This window comes from Pygocentrus nattereri, chromosome 21, assembly GCF_015220715.1.
Source record: "Pygocentrus nattereri isolate fPygNat1 chromosome 21, fPygNat1.pri, whole genome shotgun sequence".
Classification (NCBI taxonomy): domain Eukaryota; kingdom Metazoa; phylum Chordata; class Actinopteri; order Characiformes; family Serrasalmidae; genus Pygocentrus; species Pygocentrus nattereri.
In genome coordinates, this window is record NC_051231.1 from 23,851,517 (window position 1) to 23,867,395 (window position 15,879).

At 39.1% G+C, this 15,879-nt stretch overlaps 2 protein-coding genes across 4 annotated transcripts; one reads left to right on the forward strand and one right to left on the reverse strand.

Annotated features, from left to right (window-relative positions):
- Window positions 1-472: 472 nt before the first annotated feature.
- On the forward strand, window positions 473-10,201 carry LOC108436340 (protein FAM107B). 2 transcript variants are annotated; one of them, XM_017712780.2, is made up of 5 exons: window positions 473-576; window positions 4,945-4,984; window positions 5,093-5,237; window positions 7,966-8,110; window positions 10,017-10,201. In XM_017712780.2, the coding sequence occupies exons 1-5, from the start codon at window positions 562-564 to the stop codon at window positions 10,116-10,118; spliced, it is 447 nt and encodes a 148-aa protein (XP_017568269.1). In that variant the 5' UTR covers window positions 473-561; the 3' UTR covers window positions 10,119-10,201. The 2 variants fall into 2 exon arrangements, with proteins under 2 accessions (XP_017568269.1, XP_017568263.1); XM_017712774.1 differs by lacking the exon at window positions 473-576 and adding an exon at window positions 2,780-2,965.
- A 901-nt stretch (window positions 10,202-11,102) lies between these two features.
- On the reverse strand, window positions 11,103-13,906 carry b3galt6 (UDP-Gal:betaGal beta 1,3-galactosyltransferase polypeptide 6). 2 transcript variants are annotated; one of them, XM_017712763.2, is made up of 2 exons: window positions 13,590-13,906; window positions 11,103-12,831 (listed from the first exon to the last, which is right to left on the reverse strand). In XM_017712763.2, exon 2 carries the CDS (start codon window positions 12,710-12,712, stop codon window positions 11,708-11,710), a length of 1,005 nt encoding a protein of 334 aa, XP_017568252.1. In that variant the 5' UTR covers window positions 12,713-12,831; window positions 13,590-13,906; the 3' UTR covers window positions 11,103-11,707. The 2 variants fall into 2 exon arrangements, with proteins under 2 accessions (XP_017568252.1, XP_017568244.1); XM_017712755.2 differs by having other exon boundaries at window positions 11,103-12,722; window positions 13,590-13,905.
- Between the last annotated feature and the right edge of the window lie 1,973 nt (window positions 13,907-15,879).

The following is a 15,879-nucleotide window of genomic DNA, read 5'->3' on the forward strand; positions in this document are numbered from 1 at the left end:
GAGCAGGTATTATTTGGGTGGTGGATCATTCTCAGTATTGCAGTGACACCAATGTGGTGGTGGCATACTGCTGGACTTTTTTAAACACTGTGTCTACTCACTGTCCACTCTATTAGACAGTCAGTCTGTAATTACACAAACAACACATACACACACCTAATGACCAACAACAGCCACAAATGTCCTCTTCAGTGAGTTTGCATACCACGCCTCCAAGGCCTCTTCTTGAAACGCTGAGCATGTGGCCGATGCCAAAGCATAAGGTTCTTAAGTCACTGGAGTAAATCAGATTAGAAATCACCCACCTCTGCATATAATACATTATATTTTTAACATATGTTTATAAAGGCAAAGGGAGCAATGAATTATCAAAAGCACAATGTTAAAGGGCTTAGATGTGTAAAGATCACTTATCCACAACAAAATTGTAATCTGCTTATCTTGACCTCTTCTCCCACTAGGAGGCTAATGGGATGTTGAATTCATTTGAATACAAAGAGAGCACAGACAGCGTTCGATCTGACTCCTGAATAAAATGCGCAGGGATGCTGTCTCCATTGAATGCACTATAAAAAGGTACATAACATTTACTTATTTTTGAACATTTCTGCCTAATTTAATGGTAAATATGTAATGTTATTCAGAGTGATTTGATGTCAAGTGGTGCATTGTAGAAGAACCTACTGACTCATATTTCTTTACAGTGGTGGTGATAGGACCCAGGCGTTGTGATGTCCATAATGCAAATATTTGAAACTGTTTTGAAGTATATATTAAGCTATTAAATGCTTCAGATGTCTGGTTCCTATCACTACCATAATTTTGGCTTGATACAATGGAGAACAATGGAGCACAATCTTAACAGTTTAATGAAATCAAAGCCAAAACTGATGGAATTCACCTTAAAATGTCAACAGGGTTCTTCCTACGTGCATATCTCATTTACTAGTATGGATGGTTATTGGATGGTTCTTTATGGAACCAGAAGTCTTTCTACTACAGTTTTGCTTGAAATAAATGTTTTTGCCACCTTTTGTTTTGCACATGAGAAAAAAAAAACCTCTAAAAAGCATAGAAGATATTGTAGAGGAATGAAGAACATCATGGACCAACATGAGCGTATACAATTAGCCCATAAACACTTTACTTCATGGCATCTAGCAACTCTGTATCTATCAGTACATCCACAGATGTCAGCTTATGTGTAGCTCTGTCTCTTCCCACGATGAATGCTCCAGTGGATTACATAATTATATTACACCATCAACCGCTATCAAAACCACTGCAGCATGCAATTGATAGGCACTCTGAGACAAGTGCCTGTGTCCCCTTCATGCTTAATCATGCTTGGAGGGTCCTGGCATGACCACAGACGGCTTTCTTGGCACTTGTGAGAATACATACGGTGTAGTCAGCTGCTGTCTGCATCTCTTTGGAAGCTGCTCTTTCAGGGAGTATGGCAGTGTGCCTGAGTGCGTAGGCCTACCTTCTTAGCATCGCACTCACGTGCTGGATCCACAGCCTCTGTATAAGAGCAAATCCAATGTTCTTGCATTAGGGGAAGTTCATGGAGGGGCTCAATGTCACTGCTGTACAGAGAGAGAGCAGCATGGAGAAATACAGTATGAAAAATAAAAGAGCCCCTACAGTTATTGGACTTTTTTATTTCCATTTTGTGGAATTGCATTGATTTTTCAAAATGCCTGCAAAATGTTAATGACTGAACATCGAAATTTGTCACTACCAAAACAATCATAACACTTCAGAAACTTTGTCCGTTTTGGTAGTGACTGGTTCAACAATTTCAGCTCAAACTGTGTTTGAGCAGTGATCAATTTTAAGGTTACACATTTTCAGACTTTTCTCATGCTCCTAATTTTATGGGAGCAGTTTGGGGACGGTCCCTTCCTGTTCCAACATGCCTGCGCACCAGTGCACAAAGCAAGGTCCATAAAGACATGGATGAGTGAGTTTGGTGTGGAAGAACTTGACTGGCCTGCACAGAGTCCTGACCTCAACCCAATAGAACACCTTTCGGAGACTGCAAGCCAGGCCTTCTTGTCCAACAACAGTGTCTGACCTCACAAATGTGCTTCTGGAAGAATGGTCAAAAATTCCCATAAACACTCTCCTAACCCTTGTGGAAAGCCTTTGCAGAAGAGTTGAAGCTGTTAAAGGTGCAAACGGCGGGCCGACATCATATTAAACCATATGGATTAAGAATGGGATGTCACTCAATTTCATATGTGTGTGAAGACAGATGAGCGAATACTTTTGGTAATATAGTGTATTTTTACCCCCATTATTTTGTCCATCCCTCCGACTACATAGTACAGAACCATATAGCCTTCTAACATCTAGGCCTCAGGATTTCTGAGAACTAATATAATATAGATCATTTTTACTTCATAGACTGGTCATCAAATGATACAACATTTATGACCTGAACTGAAGATTTAGCTGTTAAACTATAAGTCATCACTGATTAATGGAGAAAGGCAAAAGATATATAGACAGAGAGAGGAAGGGCAATCAGGGCACTGTAATATACAGAGCAATGAATGGAGTGGATGATTGTGTTTGTGTTTATAGCAAGAGATGATATTAAATCCAACACAAGCAGAGAAAAATAACTGTTTGAAATAATTCATAATATAAAATGGGTTTGGTGTGTGCAGGGTTTCAGGATTGGCTCTAAAGCAGGTTCCCACCTGCAGTCCACCATCTGCTGCGTCTTAAATATGACTGAGCCTGGTTTCTCCTCCTGCCAGAGGTGTGATTACACAGCTAATGTCATTATGTGCATCTGCTGAGTGGCTCCACTCATTTATACTCAACGTTTCCATACTGTAAACTGTATTTCCTGTGGACTGCTGTCTGTGAGAGCGTGTGCTTATATGCGCGCAAAGACCCCATTGGTAGCTCCTGGTGAAACAAAACTATGCTGTTATACTACACAACACAGGTAAGGTTGCTGCTAGGTTGCATTATGTAAATGGATTAAAATAATGCTTTAGCTTAGTTACTAAAAGGTAGGATATGATTTGCTTAGGTATGAAGTGATATTGCGTGACTGTGTGTGCGGTAATCCTTAGGCAAATGAAATGACTGTCTATCTGTCAGTCATGGCCCAGTAGACGTAATACAGGTCTGTATGACTGTGTATTTCCTTAGCTAGAGTTTTTATCTTACACCCTTTGTCCACTTGCTGTAATTTTTAATTAAATGTCTGCATACCACTAAAATACCAATAGGTCAGTAACAGTACTGGGCACAAGTCAGAGACCACCTTTCAGTATTTAGTGTGTTTGCTCTTAGGCTTTAATTACAGCTTGCACTCTTTTAGTGAGACTTACTTTTAGTTTTTAAAAGAAATCTGGATATTTTTCCACACCTGCAAAGCTCAGTCTTAGAAGTTGGGTGCACTTTCTGCTTCTCACCATCCAAGAAATCCTAAACATGTTCAGTGAAGCTGAAGTCTGGACTCTGGTGTGGTCAGTCCAGTGTCAAGCAATACTAGTAGCTTAATTGATTTACCAGTTTACCTCTTTTTTCAATAACAGCTTCTTGACAGCTACACATCCTTTCAGACCCATAGTGTTGAGCTGTCTTCTCACAGTAATGTTTATCTGATGGTGACAGTTTTGGTGGTCTACCAGGTCTTGTATTAGTTGTTCGGAGTCCCATTTTCTCTGTAGCTGTTGATCATTATTGGAATTGTTTTTTTTGTACTCCCTCCTTTATTCAAGTGGACCAACTTATGTCCGATCTCCTCAGAAACATCTAAATGATTGTTTTGACTTAAAATACAATAAATGAAGGGTCTCTGACTTTTGCATATTTTGGCAAATTTGTCTTAAATTATTTAAAGAAAATACTCTGTGTTGAACGGATAAAAGCAGACACACTGGGACGAGCTGATATTAGGTCATATCATAGGTCTAGGTTTTAGTTTCATGTGTGTTGAAGCAGATTTTGCCTTTTTGCCCATTGGGTTCGTTTACAGGTCCTTTCCAAATTGCAGCTTAAATATCGGCTTTGAGACAGATTACCCATCTGCTGAAAGTGGGTCAAAGACGTGTTCGCTCAGTTCTGTGCTCATTTCGAAGGGCTTTGTTAATGTTTTCAGGAACTTTGTCCATGTCTTTTTACGCAAGCTTCAGCTTCCAATCGACAAACCTCTTCAGCATATACAGTGATTACTCTTGACATTGCTCTCGACATGTGTGCTGAATCTGTGACTGACCCACCTGCAATTTGAATCACACTTACTGCAGTTACATAATGATTGGGGTGGGCAATATGATGATATGCTATGATTATCATGATACACAATAATCATACAGACACTGAACAACCATGAATCACGAAAGATTTACAGCAATTACAAAGAGTTTGTATCATAACTGCATAGTAACAAGTAGCGGATTGGATGTCAGCGAATTATGATATCATCTAATTTTATTAATTTATCTTACAACAGTTAGATTTTTTTACTTCCTAGAATGAAGATCAATGCAGTGCAATATTTCACAGCCTTTTTCAAATGTCACTACTGTTTTGTTTTTGTATTGTTTTGAACATGTTTGCAAACCTAAAAAAAAAACTAAATTTCATAAGTGGTATCAGTATCGGGAAAGTGTCTTCCAGTATTATGATGATATATTTTCACCATATCATCCACCCCTACAAAACTATTTTAATACTATACTAAGTAAATCATATATATATATATATATATATATGTGTGTGTGTGTGTGTGTGTGTGTGCGTGTGCGTGTGTGATTCCTAATGATTTGTGTATCTTCCAGTTTACTAAGGACCAGGTTGGGAAGCGCAGACCTAAAGCATTTTACAGATAATTTGTACAGGCATGAAGATTTAGCTCACAACACAAGTACAATCAAATAATTTCACCTTTCTGCTTCTTTCTTCTACATCAAGGTGATTTCAACGAGCATGGTACACAGAAATCCCACAGCAGGTATTATTTTACAATCGTCATCATTTTCATGATCGTTTATAACCAATGATGAAAACTAGACAATCTCAGTGTAACATTATAAACAAAGACTTTCTTTCTGTGTGTTAGAAAACTCAAATTCAGAGATTGTAACACATCAGCAGATGATGAACAGCCAGGATGATCTCATTCAGCCCAAGAAACCATCTAACCCCATACTGGAGTCCCCCAGCCACAGAGGTCTGCACAGAGAGCTCCTCGTCAGCCATCGATGGTGAGTTAATCCATGTATTTTTCCCTGTCTTTTTTCTGCTCAAAATGAAGCGTGGTCTTGATGATAATACACAGTCAGTGTCAGTGAGGATTAAAAGTGTCTGGAACATTGCGGCTTATTCAGCATCTGGAATGCTGACTGTTTGATATTTTGTCCAATATCTTTCCGGAACCTCTGTCTTTGTTTTAGCACACACCAGTGAATGCAGAGCATGAGAGATACTGCACAGCTTAAAAGCTGATATTAATATAGCAATGTGTGATCATTAGCCATGCACCATACCATGCATTTAAAGGTGGCTGATATGACAATATGTTAGGCTGTTGTTATCATGATATATGATAATAAATGACCAGAATGTGGAGCATTGGTCAGGCAAACTGAACCATAATCTGGTTGCATTTCTAAGGGGGATGCATCAAACCTGCCTGATGAAAAAACGGCTGAATCATTAAAACAAGCTGTAAGTAAGCTACAGGGATAAACCTAGCAGAAAATATTGTGAAAAATTGTATCCATCAATATATAGATGATATATCAAAAGATATACAAAACAATACATAAACAACAACCAGTGCATAATAGCTGTTTAAAATGCAGCTGATTGGATGTCAGCCATCATGACACCATCTTGTTCTATCAATTTATTTTTACCAATTTTATTTTACTATTACTTCACAACTTGTTTGCAAACCTCACATACAGTCTAATATAATTAATCCTTTTTCTATGTAATAATGTATTCACTGGAGACCGAACTATTTTACACTAGACACCAGCAGATACTTTGGATGATTTATTCTATTATTTATTTAATGGGAACAATAATAAGTTACTAAATGAAAATAAGAAACATGTTGCAATTAACTATTATAGTACTCTTGTATTTGAAATACAAGGGCATTTTGGATATAAAACTCAGTATAACATCATTTTCAATATCAAAGAACTTTTCATTTTGTACAGAACCAAATTTAGATTTGTTCATCATTCTGGACACACCGGAAATGTATTTATTTATTTATTTCAACAGCTTTCTACTAATTATTTGATACCTATGAAGTTGCACAGGATTAGCATATTTGAATCATTTTTACATAACAAGTTTGTTTTTACATGAGGAAAAATAGCGATCCTATACTTTTGCATGCCAGTGATCATGATACCCATCATGAAAATGTCTTCAAGTATCGTGAAATTATATTTTTCAGAGTGTTGCAAATACAGCCGTATGCAAAAGTTTGGGTGCCCATGATCAAATGGCATGTTTTGTTGATTTTTGTAAGTGAAAGTAAGTACACATCCTCTACAGAGAACACACTTATGCACATTTGAATTTAATACAGTGTGAAAAATAAATGGCACATTTATATACATATATAAAATGTTTCATGTTTTTATTGTTAAACTCAGCAAATAAATAGTAATTGTATGCAAAAATGTGCAGAAAAATGACGTATTTAAGTTTGTACCCTGAAGAGGATGCATAAATGTGTTTTAACTTTAAAATCAACAAAACCCTTTGCATACCATTGACAAGACAGCTGAACTCCTGACAGCTCACACATTTATATACTGCATTCATTCAATAAGCTTTATTGACCATTCAGGCCAGGTTTTAATTAAACTTAAATATTCCTCAAGCTAATGACGAAGGTGGTGTTTTGTTTATCTGTGGGTGAGTTCAGAACATAGCCTGAGCTGGTGGTCTGAGGGGTCAATCCCAGGGATCAGGGAGAGCCTCTTACCCGGGGCATGACCTCTTCGCACTGGGCCAAAGCAAATCATAGCCTTTCTGAGCCGCTTTTGATGTGGTTAAATGGGGCAATGAGCCTACACTCAGCACTTGCTGACCCTGAGAGAAAACAAAAGCAACCCACTAAATCCTTCAGCAAGGTTTCAGATTGGTTAAAAGGAGTAAGAACTACTTTGCATCTTGATTTTTATTCTGTATTATTTCTAGTAGATCATTTAGTCGTATATCCAGACAAACTACAAAGGTGTTTAACTACAAAAAAAAGCCCTAAATTAAAGGCAAAAAATATTCACACAGAACCGTGTCACAGTCATTTACTGCACAGTCATTATCACATATACTTTAAATGTAAAATATAGCTGCCAGTGGGCAAGTCAGGGCACACAGATGAAGAGGTGTGATATTATGTGTCACATCACCCAGATTAATAGTGATATTCTAGATGTTGAAACAGCGGTAGCTACTTATAATAGCATGTTAAGTCCAACCTTAGGCCAAATCCTCTTCTAAAACATCCAATAATTTCATTGCTTTTCAGGAAAATACCAGGAGTATCAATTTATACGAGTACAAATAATTCAAATTTGTTTTGATATTTACAAAAAAACATCCATATTACTTTTGTCACTTATGTCACTTTAGTGTTCATTTCAGGACCTCTTATATTTATAATATTTTTAATTATTCCATTTTTCTACAATTAATGTTTATTTTTACGATGAGTGTTTTTTAGTGTCTATTTAAATTTTCCCGTTTACTGCTTATTTAATGTTATTGTTACACCATGGGGTCTGAGAGTAACGCAATTTCAGTACACTGTATGTCTTGTACATATTGTAGTACTGACAATAAAGCTGACTTGACTTGACTTATAACAACCGAGCAGCCATCAGACTCTGAGTGCCTTTTGGGTTAACAATGCAAAAAGTGTGAATGAGCTTCCAATTGGCTTCCTCCCTGATGGGCTTGCAGGGGTTTGCTGCCTGGTGAGAAGTCAGAGCTGCAGAGAGTGATGGAGCAGAGGAGGCTGGAGCAACACAGAGAGAGGGAACAGGCCCTGCGACCCCTCACTGACCTCGAGCAGGAGCTACGCAAGAGACGGCAAAGACTGCTAGCGGTATGACGGCCTCGCACCACTGAACCTACACCTCCAATTACCGCTCTGAAAACAGCCAGAACTACCACTCAGCAACAGCAGACTACAGTTGACATAATGGATGGCTGTCAGTTGCTGATAAAGCCATTGATCAAGTGCTCAGTGCACTGAAAACTAGGGACTGTTTTGATCACTAAATTTCTTTTTCATTCACTATGTATACATTTGCAACAAGGCAACTACTAAGTGCAAAAGACAATCAATATTAATAGAGAACTGTAGACAACAGTACAGAAGAATAACAAGACTAATCAACAGTTCAGGTGTTTACTCCATTCAGGTTCTGAGTAGAGACCAACTGATATATTGGTCAATAGTGATGACCCCACTGGTATTGGCATTAATAAATGCTGGAACCAAAACGACAAATAATTCTGGGTAGCCCCTCTCCTAGTGCTAGAATATTCATATTATTTAAGACTTCCTTCTGTTTAAAAAATTGTGTCCACAGATTGACAAAAGTCATATTTCACAATTCTCACTTGACAGTATAACTGACAATCATATTAGTCTAAACCAGGGGTTATCAACATTTTCCACCTCATTTGTCACCAGTAGGCATTAAAAACTCTGCTTTTTTACTTAAAACCTTCATTTTTGCTGATTTTGTTTAGCACAGTGTATCCATTCCTGCAGTATGCAGAATACATCAGAAAACGTAAAATATCAACAGAATGGAAGCAAATTAAGTGGAATTTTTCTACAACAGTTTCTTTTTGAAGTGTTGCTGGTAGACAGCAGAAATACTGGGGGAGAATGTTTGGTTTTTAGAGTCAAAAGGCAAAAAACGGGCAAATCGCAGGCTTTGTATTAATGTCGTTTACCATTTCAAAATATTTCATATTTGTTTTATTGTTAAGTCACTTCTTTATATTTTTATGGCTGACTGTCATTGCAGGCATAGTGTAGACCACTGGTACCCCCTCAGAATTGATCTGAGGACCACCAGAGGGTGTTTCAAGGTTCACTTGTGTTCACTGGCCACAACCCAGGGGTTGAGAAATCCTGGTCCTGGAGATTTATCACGCTGCAGAGTTTAGCTCCACCCCTAATCAAATACACCTGATCCAGGTATTGAAGGCCTTCAGGGCCATCTGAAAATTACAGCCTGGTGTGCTGGATCAGAACTCTAAAGGGTGGTAGATCTCCAAGACCAGGACCAGGATTGTCATCATAGGTTTAACTAAAACTATTATGAAAAATTCTAATTTCAATAAGTATACCATTACACTGGCCAATATTATTGGTTTTCAGAATTATTAGCCCATTAAAATCTGTATCGGTCAGATCTTCATTCTGAGTCAGGTGCGCTTAAAGACAGGCCTGCACGGTATGGTACTACTAATAGTATTACAGTTATATTGGGATTACAATACATTAAATATATTATGGAATTGCAATATATTAAAAGCACTGGTGAACTAGTGATATGACCAGTTTATTTCAGGATTACAAGAATACCTTGATCTGATATCAGTACTGCAAAGGCCAATATCACGATACCAACAAATGACACAAAGGGTTTCATTCCAAAATGCAGTTCATTTTTATTCATGATATATGTTGCTGGTATTCAACTTAACACACACAAGAAATAGCAATGCTATCATTAATGTCACCTTTATTAGATAAATAAAAGTCAGTTTTCCATTTTACACCAGCTTGTATTCTTTTCCAAACTACACATCCAATCTGTTGTAAATGTAGGCCTATATTCAGCATTTTGGAATGAAACGCTATTTGGAAAAAGAACAAAAAACAAAACAAAAAAAACAAAACAAAAAAAACAAAAATAGGAACTTGGAAAAAAAAAAATTTTTCCTCGTCTTCAGTTGTGGTCTAATGTGAGATCTTGCTCTGTCCTCAGTATGAACTGGAGGAGCAGAAGAGGCAAGAGGAGATAAGGAACATGCCAGAATTTGTGCGTGTGAGGGACAACCTGAGACGTGTCGGAGTGTTGGGCAACTAGTAGGACCTCAGAGGAAGCAAAGCCCATCATCATACCTTTCGTACATTATTACTAAATAAATAAATAAATTTCAATTATTTGGATTCATTTTGTAATGTCTTTTGAACAAATGTATAACGGTTCATTATCATAATTAAGCAATCCAACCATCAGAGTAAATAAAGAGTCAGAAGACACTGACTGAACAACCATAGACGTAGCATAAATGTTTATGATGCTGTCATACTAGTTTTTTTTCCACTGGTTTAATTTGTACAGCACTGTGCCAAAGTGTTAGGCACCTGAGAGAATCATACGTAAATAATAAGAATTTAATTGCTCAGAATAAATACTAATAACACTAAAACAGCAGCTAGTAGTGCTTTTATGTATGTTAATGTGTTTGTGTAACCATTTATCCTTGTGAGAATAACCAACTCTTCTTGTGACAGCCTGATATTATTTGCATTTGTCATCCAATAACCAGTTTGACTAATCAAGCCTTTGTTAAATTAAAACAGTAGTGCTGCTGGTTTGAACAAATCCATAGGATGCCTGAAGTGCATCGAGAAGCCCAGAACCAAACCTGTGTTCTACTTTACAGGAAATTCCTTTTACTTTTAAAACATTTTTACCGCATCAGTGCTTGTTTGTATTTATTCTACTGTTATATGCTGTTTCTACATGCAAAAAACACTAACTGTTGAGAATAATCCTATATATGGCATTTTACTGCACATTTTAATGCATAAATATGATAAAATGTGCCATAACATTTGCACACATGCCACATTGTGTTTCATTTATAACCCAGTTTGTTAACTTCAGCAAATAAACAGTAATTGTGCATTAAAACGTGTAGAAGTGTGTTCACTGTAGAGGATGTGGACTTGTTATCATATTTATACATATACAGTCATTTTTATATGACTGTATATTAAAATAAAATGACAATCAGCAGCATCACATAGCAAAAAAACATTTAATAAACTGACAGAGATATAATCTACTGCTCAGTAGTAACATCTGAAGGTTATTGTGAGGGCACGCTGGCATAAAGCATTTACATTGAACAGCTAATTCTTCCAACACTCAAAAAAGGGAGCGAGTCTCCGTTTGCCAGGTTTAGCAGCTTTGACTAATTAACACATGATATGGCCTGCTTATTTTTATGGAGCTCGCTTGCTTGTTTACAAGTTTAATCTTATTGGTTCCAAGTGAAATCAGCATTGAATTTGTTATCAAAACAGACAACATCTGGTTGAACAATCTGTGCCTAGCAAGGCGGAGGGAAGAAGGTGTAACAGAAGTTGAATAATTTCTCTTCAAGGCCTTTTTTTATACCATAACAATAATAATACCAAAGCCTTGTACAATATGTCAGAAAGACAAAGACAAGGAGTTTTACACATCCAGAGTAAGCAACTAGCTCAGTCATCATAACTAGATTTAGAAAAAGAAAACATTTCTAAATTTCCCGCACGGAATGTAAACTTAGAAACCCCCCCCAAAAAAAGGTCCATGTAAGCTGCTGGTTGGTCAAGCACGGACAACACTGATAGATTGATAAATAAATAAATAAATAAATAGCAACAAACATCTTGAGTGGGTCAAGGGATGCCGTCTTTGCGCTGGCAGCACTGCGAGGGCGGCACGCTCCAGTCGTAAATGTACGAGAGGCGGAGCTTCACCTCCTCCTTGCACAGGTGTCCATCCCTCTGCAGAGTCTGGTGCTTCTCCAGCATGTCCTCCAAGCTCTGCTTGTGCGTGACCAGATATTTATTACTGCAGCCCCTCGACTTGTATTCAGTATCGAACCGAGGGTCGTGCAGGCGCTTCACGTCAACGGGGGCCAGCCAGGCACCCAGAGAAACGTCCTCGCTTTGCCATGTCTTCAAGAAAGCAGCATTTAGGTGAACGTAGTGCACCAGGTCCGCGGAAAGCACGTAGCCACCACCCAAGGCATACGGTATATAATAGTCACATAACTCCCAGGTGCTTTCCTTCCATTTACCAGCTGCTTTGACGCGGCCACGGCCCGAGAAGAAGCCCCAGTAGAGGCGGCTGGGCTCCTTGGCCTTCAGCTCCTCTTTGAGAAGGTCCAGGCGAGCGAAAGTGTCATCGTCCGCCTTCAGAACAAACTTGAAGTCCACCTTCCGGTCCAGCCAAGAGTACATGTGGATGAGCTTGCGCGTCAGGTTCTCATAAGAGTCACGGAGATCTGGGAGCAGCAGGAGGTCGTGGTGCCGCAGTTGCTCCGTGCTCAAGTTCTGGATGTCCTCCGGAGGCAGGCCTTCAGTGCCAATTACAAATAATGCGAGAACATCTGGGTCTGATTTGGCCAACCAGGTGCTGCGGATGATGCTGCGCCGCTCCGTGTACTTGGGCCCTGTGGTGATGAGGACCACCAAGAAGGCGGAAAGCTCTTTGGCATGTGAAGGAGCTGGTGGACGCTCATGTCGTGCTTCCGCCCGTGGCGCCATGCCTGGGGAGTCAGCCGGCTTCAGCGTCTCCGAGGTGCATTTGGCGAGGAAGAGGAGGACCATAGCAAAGAAGCAGAGGACGCCAAGTGCCAGGGCCGTCTTGTGGCGGCACACGAGGCGGACGAGATTCATGATGTCACAGCTGGGAGAAAGCAGATGAAATAAATGACATTACTGTAGCTGAGCAGAAACAGCTCAGGGCCAGTGTCCAGAATGGTCTGGTGATTTCCTTGCTCAGACGCCTTTTAAACCTGACAATTAACAGAGGAGTTGAGTTAGGTGTATCTGAGCAAAGAACCGTACTGCTCTCCGCTTATCCTTCTGGGTGCTGGAGCCTATCCCAGCGGTCAGTGGGCGGAAGGCAGGAAACACCCTGGACAGGTTGGACAGTATACAGAATAATTTAATCTGGTCACTCAGCAGCAAGGAGCTTGTTTTAAACAACAGGCCAAAATGAAAAGAAATTTCACCTTATCCTATTGCATTCGTTCCCCGTTGCTTTTGTCAAGTGTAATTTCATTCATTCGTGTTCTGCTGTTGCTCACACCTGTCCCTTTGGAGTTTTCTGCTTTTTATTTTAGAACAAAAGGCTCCCAAAAAGAGGGGAGGAATGCATAACGTCCTCCAGTTTCTATGATAATAGACGATGGAAGCACTGGAGGTTTTTTACTATACTTTATACATGTTACTTTACTTTACTATTTATGTGTTATAACTAGGTCAATTATTATACTGTGATCTCTACACAAAAGCTCTTCATGTTACTGAACTAACCCAGCAGACCGGCAGAAATAAAACAGGTCCGTTCGCAGCAGCGACAGTGTCCTACAGTATGACAGCATATCATGAACTCGGTACTCTATACATTGCAAGCTGTTAAGACATTTAACGTTAGTGAGTGCTGCTGCTTTTAAAGTAGCCCACTGTAAAGGTTAACTAGCAAACTGAGCCACATGGCTACCTGTAAAGGAGTGAAATGGGAAAAGGACTGCTGCAGTGTTTGTTTTACCTGGTTGACAGTCGCTGCAGTGATTGCTGAAGGCGTTTATCATTTCCTCTCCTGCATTGTTAGCTTCTCGGGCTACATAGCCAGCTAGCTCGGTGGGGCTAAAGGGAATTACTGCCGTTCGACGTGCACAACAAAATAGGCAATGCGCCCATTAGACACATAAAACAGCGACTTTTAACAGTACGACAAAGCCACAAATACAGCTGTAAAAACCGCACGACTTTTTGACGTCGTCATTGTTTCTTCCCTAAGACAGACAGGGTACTCTGACAGCAGCTCGTGGTTAGTGATGACGCAGGCATTGAGCTGGAACAGCGGTGAGCAAAGCGCCTCCTAGCGGAGAGCAGAGCCATAGCAGAACACTTTCAGCCTTCAAATGGATAGAGCAGGAATTGAAAGGGGAATTCCATCGATTTCTCAAAAATTTCAGTATAATTAAATGCTTAATATTTCTGCAAAGTCATTCAGAGTGGTCTCGTTCTAAAGACGCTTACAGAGTCAGAATCGTTCTGGTTGTAAAAGCTCACCTCACAGAAAGTGATTACCTGAAAGGTTTACAAATATATTGCTTTTTGACAGAGACCTTGTTCTATGGTAGTTTTGTAATAAGGTTTTGGACTAAAACATATTTTAAACATTGTATTTTATCCTACTCATGCTGAAGGGATACATGCAGGGTGTTCTAAGGCAAATTGGTCCCCAAAGAAAACCTTTTTATTCCTAATGAACTATTATTTTACCATCATCGACAGTACAGTTAAAAACTCAGATGATTCATAGGTTCACTGGTGGATTTGAATAGTAAATAAAGTGACTATATTTGTATTGTAGACATTGTATACCTCTGGTTCCTATCACCATCGCTGTAAATAAACAGCCGTCTGTAAGTTTCTCTACAATGAACCGCTTCACACCAAACCACTATCAATGACCCTGTTTACAGTGTAACAAGGGAATTATGCACAAAGTTTGAAAAATAGGTGGACTTGCTCTTTAAGTTCAACTAGTAGAACTGGAGTGTGTAGTGTGATGCTTGCTTTGCCATTTAAGGATCATCTTTGTGCTAAGATGCTTTCAGAAAAAACCCAGCCCTGATTGATAGATCAGTAAACAGCCATCAAATGAGATTAAAAAGGAATTCCTCTGATGAGATGTAAACAGAGCCATTCAAAGTCCTGATGTGCAGTAGTTTATGATAGAGAAACTTATCACAGTGGTGATGATAAGAACCGGCCAATGTATTAGTGATTAATACAAATGACTAATATTGACTTACTATTCAAAACAATCAGTGAAGCTATATGTGCCTTCTTTTTATAAGTAATTTTAATGATAGTGGTACTATTTTGCTTTACGACGACCTGTGTGAACATCTCCGCCATGAATGTATTTTAAAAATAAGTTTTAGTCTAAAAGTTTACAACAAAACTATTATAACACAATGCCCCAGGAGCCAGGCAGTGAATTTATAACAAATCCTAATGTAATAATGTATTTCTGTGAGGTAGCTTTCAGAGATATTAAACTCTCTCAGACATCTGATTCTGATCACCATCACTGTTCTGATTCGGTACGTGTTTCTGGGGCATTTCACATCAAAAATCTGTGGTTTTTCCCTTTAATACCAACCAAAAAATTGAGTGCTATCATACACTCACCGGCCACTTAATTAGGAACACCTTGCTAGTAAAAGGTTGGACCCCCTTTTGCCTTCAGAACTGCCTTAATTCTTCGTGGCAGACTTTCAACAAGGTGTTGGAAACATTCCTCAGAGATTTTGGTTGGTTATTTGAGTTACTGTTGCCTCTCTATTGTCTGGAACCAGTCTGCCCATTTTCCTCTGACCTCTCACATCAACAAGGCATTTTTGTCCACACAACTGCCACTCACTGGATATTTTCTCTTTTTCGGACCATTCTCTGTAAACCCTAGAGATGGTTGTGCGTAAAAATCACAGTAGATCAGCAGTTTCTGATACTCAGGCCAGCCGCCTGGCACCAACAACCACGGCACGTTCAAAGTCACTTAAATCACCTTTCTCCCCCATTCTGATGCTCGGTCTGCACTTCAGCAAGTTATCTTGACCACCTCTACATGCCTAAATGCATTGAGTTGCAGCCATGTGATTGGCTGATTAGCTATTTGTGTTAACAAGCAACTGAACACGCAGAAAATGTGAAAAATCAGTGGGATTCCCCTTTAAATGTAATCATTAACTTTGCCTTAATTCCTCTCATGCAGTAACATGCTACATCACTCTTTTATGATGTCATCTTCAAGTCTTCAAGAT

Excerpts from the sequence above, each read along its gene's own strand:
- LOC108436340 (XM_017712774.1), top strand. The coding sequence starts at position 2,942 with ATGCTGTTATACTACACAACACAG. Across the intron at positions 4,985-5,092 it reads ACACAGAAATCCCACAGCAG|AAAACTCAAATTCAGAGATT; the intron begins GTATTATTTTAC and ends TCTGTGTGTTAG. Across the intron at positions 8,111-10,016 it reads GACGGCAAAGACTGCTAGCG|TATGAACTGGAGGAGCAGAA; the intron begins GTATGACGGCCT and ends CTCTGTCCTCAG.
- b3galt6 (XM_017712763.2), bottom strand. The coding sequence starts at position 12,712 with ATGAATCTCGTCCGCCTCGTGTGCCGCCACAAGACGGCCCTGGCACTT.